The sequence below is a fragment of the Rhinatrema bivittatum genome, chromosome 16 (genome assembly GCF_901001135.1).
Source record: "Rhinatrema bivittatum chromosome 16, aRhiBiv1.1, whole genome shotgun sequence".
NCBI classification, from domain to species: Eukaryota; Metazoa; Chordata; class Amphibia; order Gymnophiona; family Rhinatrematidae; genus Rhinatrema; species Rhinatrema bivittatum.
The window spans coordinates 42989675-43009594 of NC_042630.1; the positions used below are offsets into that span (position 1 = coordinate 42989675).

Below are 19920 nucleotides of genomic sequence, written 5' to 3' on the forward strand. Positions count from 1 at the left end.
CCAGTGCATGGAAGTATTTATGCACTAATTTCAAGTCAAAAGCCAAGAATGCCCATGCCCCATCCCATTTTGGAAACTTTTAATTTGTGAATGCAGCAGGAGATAACGCATGTATCTGGGCAACTTTTAAAATCTGCTTGATGCGCACCCTAGCCTGACATATTCGTGTATCCCCCTAATTGATGCGTGCATCAGGCTGTTAAAATTCACTTTTATGTTTTTTTAAAGAATAATAGCTCAGCTAGTTTAGCAATAATGAAACACATTGGAGGGAATTTTCAAAGAGTTATGTGGCAGTCTTGCACATAAAAATCCTATATATGCCTATAAGTAGCATGAGTGTGCATGAGTGTGCATGTGTGATATTTTATAAACCTTGCAAATGCATGTGTATTTGCATAATTCCACATAACTTTTAACAGGGAAACAAAAGGATGCACTTGGATTGTTCCAGGGTGGGGTTCATAAGTTGTTATTTTGTAAGAGGTATATGTTTATATAATACCAAACTTGTCTGAACACTTTTACATCTGCTAATTGCCCTTTACAACCAAAATTGGGCGTTATCTTGTGTCTCCAGTTTTTAGATGGGAGTCTGGGTGAACAGGTGGGGGGTTCCGGATGAAGTGCTAGAGCAACTGGTGAAGGTCTAGGTGAACTGGTGATTTCAAGTACCCATGCAACTGGTTTCAGAATGGTGTACACACATACTTTAAAATAAACCTGCCTTTCCATTTATTCAGGGTTATTACACTCACATTGTTAAAATTATTTTCACATATTGTACACACATATTATTTTCAAATGGGTAGAGCAAGTATATGCGTTCCTAGATTACAAATATAAGTGCGTACTACAACATACATGAACACTTTCAGGACAGAAATATGCGGTATTTTATAAACACTGCAACTCTCACCACACAGATTATAAAATAGTAGCACAAATCTCTGTGGGATATTTTGAAAGAAGGGCTCATATGACTAACATTATCACTCATTTAATATAGAAGAGAGTACACATATGTAAATGTCTTGATGAAATTCAGAAAACACTATCCCATAGTTCTGGTTCACACAACAATAATAAAATATTTCAAAGAGAAATGTCAACCAGGGACATCAGAAAAAAAAAAAGTAAGACTTTTCATTCCATTCAGATGCATTTTTTAAATTATATTAATGTTTTAATTGTTGCTAGGGTTTGTTTTCTAAAACATATACTTTCACAAGCTTTTGTCATAATTATTTATATTTTGATAATATTAATTTCTCAGATTTTTTTTAAATATTTTTTTTTATTTGTGCATATGAATGGCTTTCATTTCTGCTTGTTCCCTGCTGATAGGTTGTGTGTCAAGGCACTAATGAGTGTCAGTTATAACATATCCATCTTTAAATATATGTTATATACAATTACTGTAAATCAGAAATCAATGCTTAGCGTTATCAGATAGATTTAGGAAAGGTCACATTCAATACATAAGCTTCCACTGATGACCCACTTCCTCGTTCATAACAACCTTTACGACGCTATTGTAGAATATTTGACCATCATACTAGGCATCATTGTGTGGTTAAACAGCCAATGTCACTCAGCCTTATATATAATCATCGGTCAGTCCATATTAGAACATAATTTTTTGTTTATTTTTTTGTGCTGATTTCACCCGTGAGTTAAAACTATTATAGTTGTCTTAATGACATGTATCAATATCCACAAGTCTCTTCAACGTAATTCACGAAGATTTTATGATTATTTTCTTTTCCAAATATTTTATATTAGGCAATGTACTTATCTTATGTTGACACGCTTATTTCTCTGCTGTAAACCAAGCATGAAACTTCTGCCAAAATCTTTCAGCATTGTGGTCCTTCACACAAGCTCTTTAATGCCAAAGCATTAAAGAGCTTGTGTGAAGGACCTCAAAAAGGACCACAAAAAATAATGAAAAAATTATGTTCTAATATGGACTGACCGATGATTATATATAAGGCTGAGTGACATTGGCTGTTTAACCACACAATGATGCCTAGTATGATGGTCAAATATTCTACAATAGCGTCGTAAAGGTTGTTATAAACGGGGAAGTGGGTCATCAGTGGAAGCTTATATACAATTACTGATCAGCTTTTCATGGTTTGTTTTTTTTTTATCTCTATAAAACCTGAGTGGAGCTTCCAGTATCAAATTGTATGGATGACTCACATTTTGTACCATTGATCTTATGATTTTTCTTCAATCTGTTGGACATGTCTGAATAACAAGAATATGCAATAATACCTATGCTTTTCTTTCATTATAGTGTTTTGGTGTATACTTGTAATTGATCTTTGGAATAAAAAATTGAATGATCCTAGGTCTCAAATCTCACTTTGTTTAGAAGCCATCATGAAAATCAATACATATAGAAGAAACAGTGTGAGGAGTCATAGTCAAGGCAGACTGATGGTCAATTATTGTTACTGTGGATGCAGAGAACATGAGATGTCGCCTTGACATCATCAGATACGATCACCTCCAGAGCCCATTCTTGATTCATGAGGTTCTTCTATGCACAAATCAAGATTGGGATCTGGGAGTGAATGATTGCCTCAGGATGCCCAAAGAAGTGGAGAAAGTGATGACAAAAGCCAAAAAGATGCTTGGCTGAACAGGAATGGTCAGCAGAAAAAAAGGAGGTGATTGTGCCTCTGTATAAGTCACCGGTGAGACCTCACCTGGAAAGGAATACTGTGAACAATTCTGGAGACTACTCCTGCAATAAGATGTAACCAGGATAGAGTCAGGCCAGAGTGTGGCTACTAAACTGGTCAGTGGTCTTCAGTGTAAAACATATAGGGACAGAATTAAAGATGTAAAAATGAATGCCTAACAACAAAAGGCAGCTTAGGGGAGATAGGAGAGAGACATTTAAATACCTCTGAGGTATCAGTACATAGGAGGTGGACCTTTATCAAAGGAAAGGAGGCTTTGGAATGAGGGCTTATGGGATGAGGGTGAAAAGGTGTAATCTAAGGACATAATTCTTTAAAGAAAGGATGGTGGATGCAAGGAACAGCCTCCTAGTGAAGATGGTGGAGATAAGGATAGTCTATGAATGCATGAAAGTATGGGAGAAGCCCAGGGGATCTCTGAGGGAATGGTAGGGATTGTAGAAGCGAGTAATTGGTGTAAATGACATACTAGATAGCAGGAAAAAAAAATACAGCCTATCATATTTCTATGAGAGGAGGAGAAATATTTTTGTTTCTTACCATACTCTTGGTTTATTTTTTAAGTAGTTGTGTCCTGATATACAATCAGTGAACACATCAAAATAAACCAAAATAAATAACATTTGTCAGCTTTGAAAATCTTCATGCCTTCAGAATCATTTTCTTCCTCTGATTTTCATAAACGCGTTCTTCATATCCTTGTTTTTCAGACTGTAAATAAAGGGGTTTAATGTGGGAACCAGAGCATTGTACACGAATGCAGAAAGCTTGTTCTGATCCAATGAATACAGGGATGCTGGCCGCAAGTACACACAAAGCACAGCCCCGTACAAGATACCAGCAGAGGTGAGGTGGGATGTGAATGTCGAGAAGGCTTTGTACCTACCCTCTGCAGAACGAATCCTCAGGATGGCGGAGACGATGTACACGTAGGATGTCAGGGTTAAGAGAAAGCTGGCTATGACTAGAGACATGTTTTCAGCCATAACCAAGATTTGAACAAGAGACGTATCACTGCAGGAGAGCTGTATTAGAGCTGTGAGGTCACAGAAGAAATGGTTTATCACCCTGGATTGGCAGAATGAGAACTGGGAGATGATGATGGTCTGCGGGATGGAATGTAGAAATCCCGTTATCCAGGATGCAGCAGCTAGTGGGATGCACGTCCTCCCGCTCATGATGACTGCATAATGTAAGGGGTCACAGATTGCCACATAGCGGTCATAGGCCATGGCGGTGAGAACGAAGAATTCTGAGCTTCCACAGGACACAAACAGATAGAGTTGTATCAGACAGCCGGAAAGTGACATGGTTCTTTTCCCAGTCACGAAACTGTAGAGAATTCTTGGGAATGTGACCGAGACATAGCAAATATCTAAAACAGACAAATTAGTGAGGAAGAAATACATGGGCTTATGGAGTCTGGAATCAGCATACATTAATGTTAAGATGGCAATATTCCCGACCAGGTTTGTCAGGTAAATGCATAAAAACACAACAAAAAACAAAACCTGAACCTGTGGACGGTCTGAGAATTCCAATATAATAAATTCATTGATTCTGGTCTGATTATCTCTTTCCATGGGAATATTTTTCACAGCCTGCGGAGTCAAGAGAAAACAAAGATACACAGAAAAACAAATTATAAATCCACTGGAACCAAGAAAATATGTCTCATACTGCTACCCAGAGACCATTAATATAGCAGTCTTCAAAACCGTGGGTTTTGCACCAGCTCTGAATGAGAAAATGTAAGCATATGTTGCCTTTGAAAACTACAACCCCCTAAAAAAAAACCCACCCACAGAGATTTCAAGCAAAAATGTGCCTTGTTTTGTCAATATAAAACTACATTCCTTATAGCTTCCCCCAGATTAAACCTGTCCTGGGAATGCTTTCCTGAAAATGCAGGCAAATGTAGATATATAGAGGTCAGGAATTTTCCCAAAAAAAAATTAGTCCTTTTACTGGGTTAAAATTTATTTCACATGGGCCAATGGCTTTGGAAAATTGCCTTCTGATTTGCCTAGTTCTGACTCTGTGAAATGAGAAGAGTTTGCATTTCTCGGCAATCCTGAGACCGAGATCTGTTGGTGGTAATCAAGGAACAGTGCTCACCAACTCTGCTATATAACACCCTGCACTTGTGCCAGGAAGCATTTCCATTGGCATTTTTTCAATGGACCTGAATATAAGAAACTGCACTGCATTTCATCCCATTTAGATAAAGGGACCTGTGTAATACTGTCATTAAATTTCATGCACAAGCAGTATGTTTAGATGCTGTGCGAATGAGATTTATCCGAATCGCCAGAATCCCACTTCCTCTAGGTCTAGTTTTACACATTGTGTCCTCTGGAGGGAACCTCAAGTATGTTCATCTTTAATTTACTGCTATTGTCAGAAACCACTTGACAAGTTAGGGTCAGTAATACTGATGTCAATATTCAAAGGGGTTTGTTCTAGATGACTTTTGGAATTACCCAAACAAAAGCCGAGATTTGTATATTTCACCTCCATTCACTTGATAAATTACATCTGGTTGGCTCCTTACCTGTGCAATATTAAGTTGAATAAAAACAGACTGTGATGGAGACGTTATGTAACTAGTCCAGAAATGCTAACAGACGCGCTCAGCTTTTCACACTCGGAAACACTGAAATAGTTCTGGTAGTGTAGGGTGGTTATTGGAACACAAGATTTCAAGTTTTTATGTGCAAATAATTCTTAAAAAACACATTTTTGATGACTGATGATTATAATACAGATGTAGTCTGGAAAAGACTATGAACAAAGACCTACACATCCTTATATGATGGTCATATAGATCTCAAATATATCAGATGTTTTTCTATGTTTCAATAAGGAGGATTCTTGTTTTTTCTGTGTCATGGTTGGTTTATTCGCCTGTCCGTTTCTTTAAATTAATGCATACATTTTAGCCATTGAACGCTGATGTTCAGTGCTAACCGGATACAGTTAGCCGATTAAGTCTGGTCAGAAAAAATAACTCTCCTAATGTTATCCAGATAACTTTATCCATTATAGTTTCTCAGGTAACTTTCTCCCTCACTGGCAACTGAGTACTGATCTCATTGTTATATAAATTACAAACTATAAATTAATCATTCAAAGGTATTCTTACCTAAGCTGCGGTACAGGGAACGAGCTCTTCCTTCCTGATTGAGGCTGGCGGTGGCATGGGTATTTATAATACTACTGTTTCTAAACCCACGGGATTTACATGAGAGAGCAAGGGGAAAAAGCTGACAATGAAAAGAGATCATCAAATAATAAAAAAAAGGCTTGAGATTTGGTTTGTTCCATTAACTCAGGAATTACATATTAAGGTTTCATTTTTACCTCTTAATGCCTCAAATGATTCAATGGAATGTATAGCCATTACATTGGCAGGTGAGTTGGAAATGAGTCATTTAGAGACTGGTAATGAATTGAACTGGAGTGATGTATCCTCCTATGATTAGACACCTTCCAGGCTCTTCTGAGGCAGCATCCTTAGAAGTGGAAACGTGAAAACCCACCAGGGTTGCCTCCACCTGTCTTTTCATTTGATGCTTGCTCTGCTTGACTGCTCAGTCCCCCTCTCATTCCTCGGGGCTTCCCTTTTCTTCTGGGCCCCTGGTCTTTGATTCTCTGTTAATGTAATGACATTCCTTAACTTTACCAAGTTTCTACAACTTACTGTGCCCAGGATTCTCTTCCAAACACAGCTGGATTTAAAGAGAACATGGACCAGCGTTGAACCAGGTGCTTGCTTTTCTTCTCTATTAAGATCTTAAATTCTTCTTCTTTACTTGCACTTTATACCTTTATCTTGTGAGCTTTGCCCATCCTCAGTTGATTTATTATTGAGTGCTAAGTAATTCTCCAACTTAGCAAACCCTGAAGACGTTTTCTCCTGTTTATCTGCTGCTCACCATCCTCTTGCATCCTCAGATATACTTTACATCTATAATCTCTTGGCAGATCAGAGATTTTTCAGTTGTCAAAATTATCTGTCATTTTAAAACAACAAGCCTTCCCACGATTTGGAACTTTTAACCAATGGTGCTTTCATAATTACAGGTAAGACATGTATACCTGGAGTTGCCAGATTTCTCTTGTCAACCTATTTGTCTGGTTTTGCCCCATTGCATGCATGGATTTGTAGTTCTGATTTCTCAAAGAACAGTAGGAGCTACATCTACCATGCATTCAGTGGAAGACAAAACCAGGAGAGTTGGCAGCAATCCTAGGAAAAATCTGTCCATGACGAGAAAGAAGCAAATAGCATGAGAGGGGGAACAGTGGCTTTTCGAGCAAGAAGAAAGAGGGAAAAAGAAAAAACACAGACTTTAACCACTGGGATATATTTATATCACCAAGTTACTGAGATTTGTCTTCCTCTCTCGAAGAGGAAGAGTTGGGGGTTTCTTTTCATTTACCTTCACAGAATGGTCAAATCAAACACATTCTAAGCTGGAAGTAACAGATGAGTCCTATTTCTATGACTACTAATCATTTTTACAACACTACTAGATATAGGCAGCACTGTACAGATAAATATAAAAGAGGAGAAAGATTTATATTTTTTCTTGCCAGGGTAGAGAAAACACTGAGGAATGATGCCAAACTAACAGGGTCATTTATAAGATGCATTATGGCCTTATTGCGGGCATTAGGGCCCTAATGCATGTGATATTTATTGCAACTTCTGGCGCAAATGCAAAATTTTTGAAATTATTCAAAGCAGCGGGATTGGAGAGGTATATAAAAAAAGAAGAAAAGCAACCTCAAGGTTGGACAACAGGGGGCCTATTTCAGTACATAACAAAACAAGTTCCGGGAGAGAGGCATTTAGCCTCTCCCGGACAGAAAAGAAAAAGATGCAGCCATTGCATCCCCTGCATCCCACAGGAGCCCTAATTCTAATGCATTGATGAATTGGTGAATTTGCTGGTGATGAAAAGTGTGCACAAATGCAGTATTTTCACAAGAGAAGCATACATATGTTTTATACATTATGTTATTTAATTATTAAATGTATATACCATTTCATTGTACAATATCTGATTGGATTACAGTCAAACATACATGAAATATAAAATCACATAATAAAAACCAAAAAAAATCAATAAAATACATAAAACAATATACAAACTTTAAAGCTAATATATAATATTAATGAAATATGAAATACAAGTCAATAAATAGAAACCTATACCAAAATGATGTTACAAGTGCCAAATCCTTACTTGCTTATTAGCCTGACTCCAGAATAAATTACATGATTTTGCATATAAACAGTGGAAAATATGCATACCTGCTGCAATTATTTTGCACATTGTGGGGTAGATTTTCAAACCGCGCAAATTGGCGTACTTTTGCTGGCGCATCAGGCGCAAGCAAAAGTACGCGGGATTTTAGTAGATACGCGCGTAGCTGCGCGTATCCACTAAAATCCTGGATCGGCGTGCGCAAGGCTATCGATTCTGTATAGCCGGCGCGCGCCAAGCCGCGCAGCCTACCCCCGTTCCCTCCGAGGCTGCTCCGAAATCGGAGCGGCCTCGGAGGGAACTTTCTTTTGCCCTCCCCTCACCTTCCCCTCCCTTCCCCTACCTAACCCACCCGCCCGGCCCTGCCTAAACCCCCCCTTACCTTTGTCGGGGGATTTACGCCTCCCGGAGGGAGACGTAAATCCCCGCGCGCCAGCGGGCCGCTAGCGCGCCGGGACGCGACCTGGGGGCGGGTATGGAGGGCGCGGCCACGCCCCCGGACCGCCCCAGGCCGTAACCACGCCCCCGGACCCGCCCTCAAAACGCTGCCGACACGCCCCCAAAACGCCGTGCCGACCAGGCCCGCCCCCGACACCCCCCCCTCGCGAAACCCCGGGACTTACGTGAGTCCCGGGGTCTGCGCGCGCCAGTAGGCCTATTGAACATAGGCGCACCGGCGCGCAGGACCCTGCTCGCCTAAATCCGCCCGGATTTAGGCGGATTTAGGCGAGCAGGGCTCTGAAAATCCGCCCTTGTGGGTCTGATTTTAAAAAGCATTTACTCGAGCAAAACTGGTTTTTGCTCGAGTAAATACACTTTACTCAAGTAAGTGGGCTTTTCAAATTGCTACAATATATGCCATTGAATTGTCCATAGGATTTACTCAAGTAAGTGCACTTTACTCGAGTAAATAGCTTTTGAAAATTGCTACGATAGTATGTCACATTTACATGCATAACTCCTTTGAAAATTACCCCCTATGGGCCTGGTTTTAAAGACCATTTACATTTGGAAAATTGGGTTTTACACATGTAAATGCATTTATCCGTGTAAGTGGACTTTTGAAAATTGCTACAATATGTGCCATTGAATTGTCCATAGGATTTACCAGCATTAAGAGTACTTTCCACATGTAAATGGATTTCGAAAATTGGTACAAAAGTATGATACATTTACACTTGTAACTCTTGAAAATTCACCTGTAAATATGTGCATGCATTTCTATAAAATAGGTGTAGGAATTATGTGACTCCCTGCATTAAAACATGTGTGTGTACTGAAATATATGATGGTAAATTTTAAACGGGTGCATGGGCACAAAAGTGCTCATGTGCGTCGGCCCGCACCCAGAGATGCATCCATTTTATATTATGGGGCAGATTTTAAAACCTGCGCGCAACCCGATACGCACAAATGTACACCCGATTTTATAACATGCGCATGCACAAATGTACGCTCATTTTTATAACGTGCGCATGCACAAATGTACACCCGATTTTATAACATGCGCATGCACAAATGTACGCTCATTTTTATAACATGCGCATGCACAAATGTACGCTCATTTTTATAACATGCGCATGCACAAATGTACGCTCATTTTTATAACGTGTGCACCCCCTTGCGCGCCGAGCCCTCGGAGAGATCAGCTGGCTTTCCCCTTTCCCTCCACAGCCACTCCAAAATCAGAACGGCCTCGGAGGGAACTTTCCTTCCCCCCCCCCCCCACCTTCCCCTCCCTTCCCCTACCTGTTCCGCCCCCAGCCCGAAAAAAAAAAAAGCCCTTACTTTTGTCTCAGAAGTTACGCCTGCCGAGTTCCTGCGTGCGATTCCCCCAGCCCAGCGGCTTTTCAGTGGCCTCTGGCCATGCCCCCACACCACCCCACCCCCGAACTGCCCATTTTTTTCAAGCCCTGGGACTTACACGTGTCCCGGGGCTTTACGCTCACAGCCGGGACTTTTGAAAATAGGCCCAGCGCGCGTATCCCGATTTACGTGCGTAGGCTTTTAAAATCTGCACCTATGTGTGCATGTTATACAGTAGCCTGGGGGGCGGATTTTCAGAGCCCTGCGCGCCGGTGGCCTATGTTCAATAGGCCACCGGCGCGCGCAGACCCCGGGACTCGCGTAAGTCCCGGGGTTTCGCGAGGGGGGCGTGTCGGGGGGCGGGCCCGGTTGGTGCGGCGTTTTGGGGGCGTGTCGGCAGCGTTTTGGGGGTGGGCCCGGGGGCGTGGTTACGGCCCGGGGCGGTCCGGGGGCATGGCCGCGCCCTCCGTACCCGCCCCAGGTTGCGTCCCGGTGCGCTAGCGGCCCGCTGGCGCGCAGGGATTTACGCCTCCCTCCGGGAGGCGTAAATCCCCCGACAAAGGTAAGGGGGGGGTTTAGGCAGGGCCGGGCGGGTGGGTTAGGTAGGGGAAGGGAGGGGAAGGTGAGAGGAGGGCAAAAGAAAGTTCCCTCCGAGGCCGCTCCGATTTCGGAGCGGCCTCGGAGGGAACGGGGGTAGGCTGTGCGGCTCGGCGCACGCCGGCTATACAGAATCGATAGCCTTGCGCGCGCCGATCCAGGATTTTAGCGGATAAGCGCGGCTACGCGTGTATCTACTAAAATCCCACGTACTTTTGCTGGCGCCTGATGCGCCAGCAAAAGTACGCCAATTCGCGCGGTTTGAAAATCTACCCCTGGGTGTGCATACGTATGTGCTCAATTTTAAATGGACATGTGCCTGTGTGCCCAAATGCCACTTCTACCACATAATTGGGGGGATTTTGAAAGACATGCGCACCAACGCCTTTACCAGTTTTTCCAATCTGTTCCCAGTTCACCCAGGTAAGGAATAGGACTTCCAATCCCCCCTAGTTTAGTAGCCTCCCATCTCCCTTGTTAGCCCTGACCTTTAAAACTCTACTGATCTTTTTTCTTTTGTTTGTTTTACGACTTCCACGCCATCCATAGCAGAAGTAAAGTTACGCAGTAGGGGGCCCCCGTGCAAGCTTGTGCACGTAAGTATTTACACTCTGGCTTCAGTGTGAAATCCTGGAATGCCCATATCCTGCCCAGACCACGTCCACACCCCACCCCTTTTTGGAAAAAAAATGTTGTGCATGCAACAGGAGATACGCGCGTGATCGGGAAGGTTTTAAAATCCAATCAGTGCAAGCTGGCCCGACATATTCGCGTACCTCCAGGTTTTGGCGCAAGTCAGGCTTTAAAATTCTACTTTCTGTGTGTACATTTGAGACAGAAACATGCAGCATTTTATGAAATGTGTGGTTGCTGCAAAACAGTTTATAAAATACAGGCAGGACGTTTTGTGCACATACCATTGCGTGTGCGTGCTGATGTATGCACACTGTTGAAAATTACCTTTTCTGTGCTCCCTTTAGAGTTTCAATTGAATTGTTCTTTTATAAATGGTGGGTGGGTAGCTGGATGTTAAGGGGAATAACGCAGGTATCATTCGGTTATTATTTGGGGTGTCAGAGGGGGGAAGGAGTTGGAGGGGATGTTTTGTTTGGTGACTTCTATTTGTAACTGCTTAGAGGGGTTTCCCTGAATTAGCTGAAATCAAGTTGAAATAAATAAATTAAGAATATATAAACTATGAATGATAGTAGCTTTTTATGGAAAGATATACAGCATAATCAAAGAGAAGGTGAATCAATTGAGCCAATTGACCAAAGTTATCTAAAAGAGGGACAATTAATAATCTAAATACTATTCATATGCTGAAAATTGACTGTTCATCATGGGGTGAATTTTCAGCACAGAAAAATGGAAGTTAAGCGTGCAGGTAGCACTCACATGCATAAGATGTATTTTGCAAAAGCCTGATATATACATCTTTGCAGTACTGTACATAAATGCTAATTAAAGGGCTTTATGGGGCAGGGTTCAGAAGTTCACACGCAAGTTGCTACTTTGTAAGTGGCACATATACGTATGTTACTGAACTTGCATGTACGCTTTTACACTTGTTAATTGACTTGCACAACTCAAATCACACTTGTTTTTAATCTGTAGTTTTTGGGTGAATGAAATGATAGGAATTCAGGGTGAAGTGCTGAAGAGTCTAGTGAAGTGCTGACCTACTACTACTATTACTACTTCTGCTTAGCATTTCTATAAAGCTACGCGATATGCACTACAGATGTGAATCGTGTGCCCGATCGTCTTAACGATCGGGTTCGGCTAGAGGGGGGAAGAAATCTGATCGTGGGTGATGTGGGTGATGTGAATCGGAATTGGTTCCGATTCACATCGTTATTTTTTCTTTTAGTGAGGCCTGACCCTTTAAAATTAACCCCTTACCTTCCCCACCCTCCCAAACCCCCCCAAAGCTTTTTACGAGTACCTGGTGGTCCAGTGGGGGCGCGGGGATCGATCTCCCACTCTCGGTCCATTGGCGCCATTTTGGCTGCCACTCAAAAATGGTGCCGATGGCCCGATAAAAAAACCCCCCACCCGACCCTTTAAAAACGACCCCTTAGCTTCCCCCACCCTCCCAAGCCCCCCAAAACATTTTAAAATTACCTGGTGATCTAGTGGTGGTCCCGGGAGTGATCTCCCATTCTCGGGCTGTCGGCTGCCACTCATAAAGATGACAAACATCAAGTTGCCTTCATTAGCAGGAAGCTACTATCTCGAGAGAGATGCTACTCAACAATAGAGAAAGAGGCCTTAGCAGTGAAATGAGCCTTGGAGGCTTTTCGTTATTATCTACTGGGCTGCCAGTTCATGCCGATAACAGATCACTAACCCCTTGTCTGGATCGCTCGGAATAAGGAGACTAATGGACAAGTAATGAGGTGGTTTCTGGCACTCCAACCATTTGACTTTACAGTCCAACACAGAGCAGAGAAAGCGAACGTAAATGCAGACTTCCTTTCTAGGGAAGTCTTCCTTGTACAGGCAGGCGCTCAACTTAGGAAGACTGAGTTGAGGGGGAGGGAATGTGATAGAGTATATGACAGAAAAACCTCAGACTGCCTTAATGGACCGGCTCCAGCTATCTGGCCCGGTCCACAAGACAGATAGGAAAGGAATCCTCGGGTAGGGCATTTCCCTGACATAAGCAATACAAAGGTGAAGCCCCAGGGAGAAGAAGGAAGCTGTATTGCAGTGCTGTGCTCGTTCTGAAAACTGTCCTTGCATTGTCAGTCTGCTGAGGTAAGCAGTCATTTTGATTTTGTCTTGCTGAACTTTTATAATTAAACTGTTGAAAAGCAGAACAGATTCCAGCCTGGTCTGTTCTCCGACCTTCTCCTATCTTAGACCGTTCCAAAGGCATCACAGCAATATATAGTGAGAATCTGTCTGTATTCTGTGTGTGACCAAAGTGAGCTATTAAGCTAATGTGTAGTTTCTGTGCAAGGATCTATGGAGGCCTGACTTGTTCTGTTTTCCTAATAGGAGGTGAATTGGTGTTTTAGAACCTGGTTTAATAATTGCAGTGTTACCTTGTTATAGGTAGAGATTGTTTGCTATTTGAGTGCTGACAGTACTGTATTGGTATGGGAGACTTTGTAATTGTAATTCAGTTTACTCATGGCTTTCTGAAGGCTAAACCCGCATCCAACATGTATTGCCATAAGTCTAATACTATATGGGTTCCCAGTGTCTATTTTTCTGATTGACATCCACCAGTGCATATAAACATAACATACATGTTGTTATAAGTGATATTTTTAAATTAGAAGTACTTTACTGGAATGTCCTTTTTATGTAATATCTGTAATACAAATGCATAATTTTAAATTGTGTATGAGGAGGGCGTGGGGAGGGGCAAGGCTATAAGGTTTGCTTAGGATTCCTAACACCCTTGCACCAGCCCTCGCTGAATGAGGAGTCTTCTTTTCTTCATCTGCTACCTTCCCTGTGAGAGATAAGGCCCACTGGAACCATGGCTACTTTGCAAAACTCCAGCTCTTAGAATTCTCCTTTTCACTCTCCACTGCATCGCATAGGTGTGCAGGTTTTGCTACCTTCAGTGACCCCTCTCAATTGTGAGTGGTACATTTCCTTGATACTCCTACATTACACTGACATCACTAAAAGGACAGGGTCTGGTTGAGACCCCGACACACACTGAAGGCACTCAGACCTTCTGAGGCCACGGCTGCCATTTTTTTTTTTTGAAGGGCCAAACTGCTTACAGGGAGGTGGAATTTGTCACCCTGTTACATAGAGAATTTGTAGCAGTGTTACTGTTCTTCCGATGCATACTTCAAAACAGAAATCAATGGACCACATTCTCCTCAGTAATAATGATTATATATATATAAAACAAAACTACTCCCTTTGGAGCAAAATACAAGCACCATTAATATACTCAAACCAATCTGTTTTTATTTTCTTCAGAACAATGTCAAAAAGATTAAACAATGTTCAAAAATATACATTATATAATGAATATTTATATTAATGTCTCAATAATGTGCATCAATAATTCCATAATATTTATTTCTCAATAAAGTGCATCAATAATTTCATAGAGCTGAAATAGACCTTCAATCATTCTCAGTCATACCCATTCATATACATACTCACTACTTATCACCATACATAACCAAGTTAAAAAAAAATACTGAATCTAAAACAATATAGTTAAGACAACTCATTTCTATTGAATTTCACTGGTCCCCAAATTTCATCACTCCTGATCCTTTCTTGTTAGATTTCATTAATCCCAAATCGGTCAAATGAGTTGACTTAACTATATATATATATATATATATATATATATATATATATATATATATATATATATACCTGAGTAAATTTTGTCCATCCATATATTACCTGAGATCAGGTGTTCTACAATTTTCTTCCGTAAATGTAAAGTGGGGAAAACTAACAGATCAGGACCATCTCATGAAATGGGGTGTTCAAGGGAACCTGGATCCTGAGGGATTAGGTCATGCACCGCCCTGAGATAATGCCTTCAAATTGTCAAACATGTGCTGGTCTGGAGGCTCAGGGACTCAATTGTACATTGCCTTGTGCAGAACTTGAGTTTGCTCGGTCAGGACACAGCTCTCCGGGTTTGTCAGAGCTGGAGATGCTGCAGAGGGCACATAATCTGTTCCTGGCTATGGGAGAAGAAAGTCACAGTCATTGTACCATGGTGACATCTAATGACCAGGATTGTGGGGACAGAATTGAATGGTTGCAGAAGAAATCCTGGTTTAAGTCTCCTGGCTGAGGATTTCAGCTGTGATGATGGGCTAGTTGAATTGGGCAAACATTTAAATAAGGGGAAACAATGTTGTGTGTCCCACCTCAGTTTACAGAGGCACACAATGTCACCTGTTGATTTGTTTTACCAGGGAGAAGGGCACTATTGTTGTACAATAAACTTTGAAAATGTAACATAGAAAATGATGGCATCTCCCAGCAGCATCTACCTGGTTGATCAAATTCCCACATGGACCTGAATCCCCCATCCTGTTGTGTCCCGTTTATGGTTGTACCTGCCTCTCCATGCTGGTTTCCCCATGCCTTCAAGCACAGGGAAGCCATGTTACTGCTACCCTGGGCTGCAATGGTCGCTCAGTGAAGGTTGCCTGGTGCTTCATTACGATTTTCTTGACTCTAGGATCCCTCTGTATTCATCTTGTGCATTTTTTAAGTCTGTCACTGTTCTTGTCGTCATCACCAACTCCATGAGGGCATTTCAGGCATCCCTCACCCTCTCTGTGGAAAATATACCTCTCAACATTATCCCCTTGGACCTTAATATTGTTACCCCTAGTTCTACAGCTTCTTTTATGTTGACTGTACAGGGAAAGGGGAGTGTCCCATCGTGTGCTGTTTCTACTCCCTCTATTCCCCGTAACTCTTTTTACTATTTTGCTATGAACAACTGTTACCACCATGGGGATCCAAGCTCTGCCTTTCTCCTCTTTTCTCTCTTATTCCATCTCTTCTTGTCTCTCTCCTCCTTAGCCTTTCTTACATCTTTCATCTCCCTCTCCTCCACCTCCATTCCATTATTCTCTCTTGCTTTTCTTTCTCTCCATTTCCTTACATTTCATTCTGTTTCTCCATTGACACCTCATTCCTATAAGGCCTCCTTTCTCATCCCTCCACATTACATATGCATTGCCTCGACTAACCCTCCAGTTCTCTTGCTTTCTAATCCAACTGCCCTTTCCTTTTTTCTATTCCCTAGGATCTACCCTAATCTCATTTCTCCACATTTCACAGCATCTACCCCCCATCTTACCTTCTGTTCTCCAGTATGTTACCCTGCCCCATGCCTCTTCCTTCTGCATTTGCCTTACTTTTCTGTTTTCTACAAAATCTACTTTCTGACTCTTTCCCTATTTACCAGTATTCATCCCATTGCATACATTCTCCCATCAGGACATCACATTTCCCATCCTACTCTCTCTATACATGGAGGCAAGAGGCAAGAGGTACTGAGATCACATTTAAGAAACAAGTTCAAACCCTCCCTACCTTATCAAGGCAGGCCACAGCTGAATAGCCACAGGAACAGGCAGAGGAAGAAGTAGAAGAATGCTGGGAAGGAGAGAGTTGTAAGGTACAGAGAGCGAATCCCATCCATTAGGAAACATTTGCTAACTTGATTAGCTAGCAATCATGTAGGTCTTTTGTATCCTGGATGCATGACGTCATCACAGGGGGATGCCTCTGAGGTTCGCGCCACTGAAGGTACTTTAAGCAGGGCCGCACGGCGCGTGCACCCTAAGGCAGCTAAACAGCATGGTGGGAGGCAGCCCCAAAGCCGGTCCAGGGACACCGGAGAGGATGGCAGGCAGACTCCACGGCAGCCAAACGTCCATCAACCGCAGGAGGAGTCGCCAGAGAGGTAAGGAGGGTGGAGTGGAGATGTCAGGCACCCAAAGAGGAGACCGCCTTCAAAGGGCGGTCTCCTCTTTGGTACCAATCTTCGGGTTAGAAGGATGCACAAGGTGAAATTGACGGAGCATCTCTTTATCAAGGATGTTGGCCTGAGGCTCCCAAGAGTTTTCCTCAGGGCTGAAACCTTCCCATGATAAAAGGTATTCAAGTGCTTTGCCTGTTCTTCGGACATCAAGTATCTCTTCAACCTTGTATTCTAGGTCGTCTTCTGTGTTGATAACAGGTGGTTCATGAGTCTTGGAAGTAAATTCGCTGAGAATGAGCGGTTTTAAGAGTGAAACGTGGAAAGTGTTATGGATGTTGAGTCCAGGTGTTAGCTTCAGACTATAGGTGATGTTGCCAAGACGTCGGAGGATTTGAAATGGTCCAACATAGCGAGGAGTGAACTGAGTGGAGGGTAGCTTCAGTCTGAGGTGTTTGGTAGATAACCAGACTTTATCTCCAGGTTTGAAGACTGGCGCTTGAGAATGGTGAGCATCGTAGTACTTCTTAGCACGGTCACTTGCTTTATTCAGCAAGTCCTTTGTCTGAACCCACAAGTTATGGATTTCATCAGCAGTAGCTTGAGCTGCTGGGGACATCACTGAGAGCTTCAGTGGAAGTGGCGGTGTTGGAAAAGGTCCATATACCACTTCAAAAGGTGTTGATCCACTTGATGTTGCTGGATGAGAGTTGATGGCGAATTCAGCCCATGGTAGCAGTTCGGCCCAGTTATTCTGATGGGAACTACTTCAAAGTTCTATTCATCCATTCTGTTTAGCCATTTGATTGCAGATGGTAGGCTGAAGTGTAGTCTAGAGAGATGTCAAATAACTTGCACAAGGCCCTCCAGAATTGTGCTGTGAATTGTGAACCATGGTCAAAGACAATGTGACTAGGTAGGCCGTGAAGGCGAAATATATGCGATATGAAGAGCTTCGCAAGCTCCAAGGCTGAGGATAAGCCAGGAAGCGCTATGAAGTGGGCTATCTTGCTGAAGCGATCAACTGTTACCCAGATGGTATTCATTCCTCCGGAAGGGGGTAAATCGACTACAAAATCAGTAGCTATGTGTGACCAGGGCTGTTCCAGAACTGGCAGATGTTGCAGCAGACCTCACGGTTGACCAGAAGCGGGTTTGTTCTTGGCACAATTTGTACAGGATGCCACATAAGAATAGGTATCCTTCTTGATCATAGGCCACCAATACAACTTCTATATTTTGAGCAGGGTACGGCGTTGACCAGGATGGCCAGCCAGCTTGGAATCATGCGCCCAAAAGAGTACCTTCTTCCTGAGGTATTTTGGAACGATTGTCTTACCAGCGGGCACAGAATGGGTAGTCGCCAAGATGACTTTCTTCAGATCAATTATGTGCTGAGGTTCTTCAGGCACATCCTCTGAGAGAAAGGAGCATGACAACGCGTCTGCTCTGGTATTTCTGTCTCCAGGGCAATACTTTAGCACAAAGTCAAAACGATTAAAAAATAAGGACCATCTGGCTTGTTTGTGGTTAAGACGCTGTGCATGGTGGAGATACTCTAGATTTTTGTGGTCCATGAAAGCAGTTATTTGATGTTGAGTGCCCTCGAGCCAAGGCCACCATTCCTCGAATGCAAGCTTTATTGAAAAGAGTTCTTTATCGCCGATCCCATAGTTCTTCTTGGCCTGGGAGAATCATCATGAGAAGAAGGAACAGGGATGTAAGGCTTTCGAGTCTCCTGTCTGGCTCAATATGGCCCCCACGCTGACATCTGAAGCATCAACTTCAACAATAAAGACCTTGTTGGGGTCAGGATGCCGCAAGCATGGTTCCATGGAGAACACAATCTTCAGATTCTCAAATGCGGAAATGGCCTCCTCAGACCATTTTGAAGTGTTGGCACCCTTGCAGGTCATAGAGGTCAAGGGTACTGTTCATGAAGAGTAGTTCTTTATGAAGCTTCTATAATAGTTGGTGAACTCCAGGAATCTTCTCAGGGCCTTCAGGCTGGTAGGTTGGGACCAATGTTTGATACTCTCAAGTTTGTGCAGATCCATCTGGAAGCCTTCTTTAGACACAATATAGCTGAGGAAAGGCACTGCATCTTTATGGAATTTGTACTTAGAAAGTTTGGCGTAAAGCCGGTATTCACGGAGTCGGCGGAGTACTTGTTTGACATCTTCAATGTGAGTGGACAGGTTCTGGGAGAAATTAGGATATCATCCAGGTAGACCACAACACTTTTGTACAGCAGATCCTGCAAGGTCATTCATCATGTTCTGAAATATGGTGGGTACATTGCACAGGCAGAAGGGCATCACTAAGTACTCGAAGTGGCCATCTTGAGTGTTGAAGGCTGTTTTCCATTCGTCGCCACTACGAATGTGAACTAAGTTGTAGGCCCCCTTCAGGTCAAGTTTTGAAAACATTTTGGCCCCTTAAAGCTGGTCAAACAGCTCCGAGATTAAAGGCAAGGGGTAGCGGTCTTTAATCGTGATCTCGTTCTGACCTCGGTAATCGATACATGGACGTAGGGTACCGTCCTTCTTCCCCTTCTGAAGGTTCTCTTCAATGTATTCGGACATTGCCTTGTTCTCAATTGCTGAGAGAGGATAGACACGTCCTTTAGGAGGTTCAGTATTGGGTTTCAGTCTTATGGCATGGTCATAGGACCTATGCGGAGGAAGGATGCCAGCTGCTTCTTTGGAAGATGCGTATTGTGGCAGCATTCCTGGCATCGCCAGAGTCGTAGGCATGCAGATGACAGGCGCAATCTCCTTAAGGCACCTCCCATGACACTCTGGGCCCCAGCGGGAGAGTTCCAAGGATGCCCAATCAAATTGGGGTTGGTGCGCTTGCAACCAGGGTAACCACAGGACGATAGGATGCATGGCCTTTTCTAACACAAAAAAGGGAAGTGATTCCTTATGGAGAGCTCCGGTGCGGAGAGTCACTGTTAAGGTTTGGCAAGTCACATCGCTCGGTAAGGCTCTCCATGGATGGATGATAGATGTAGCGGAACTTTCAAACTGACAAGGGGAATCCTCAGGTGTTCCACTAAACGTCGGAGAATAAAGTT

The 19920-nt window shown here is 42.8% G+C and overlaps 1 protein-coding gene across 1 annotated transcript; it reads right to left on the minus strand.

Annotated features, from left to right (window-relative positions):
- Positions 1–3373: 3373 nt before the first annotated feature.
- LOC115077547 (olfactory receptor 1019-like) lies at positions 3374–18757 on the minus strand. The gene is made up of 2 exons (XM_029579840.1): positions 18605–18757; positions 3374–4318 (listed from the first exon to the last, which is right to left on the minus strand). The coding sequence occupies exons 1-2, from the start codon at positions 18755–18757 to the stop codon at positions 3374–3376; spliced, it is 1098 nt and encodes a 365-aa protein (XP_029435700.1).
- Positions 18758–19920: the final 1163 nt, after the last annotated feature.

Bases quoted from the DNA above. Each gene is read 5' to 3' on its own strand.
- LOC115077547 (XM_029579840.1), bottom strand. From the start codon at position 18,757: ATGACCTGCAAGGGTGCCAACACTTCAAAATGGTCTGAGGAGGCCATT. The intron at 4,319-18,604 runs GTGGGGGCCATA...TTGACTCCGCAG, and splicing joins TTGATGCTTCAGATGTCAGC to GCTGTGAAAAATATTCCCAT.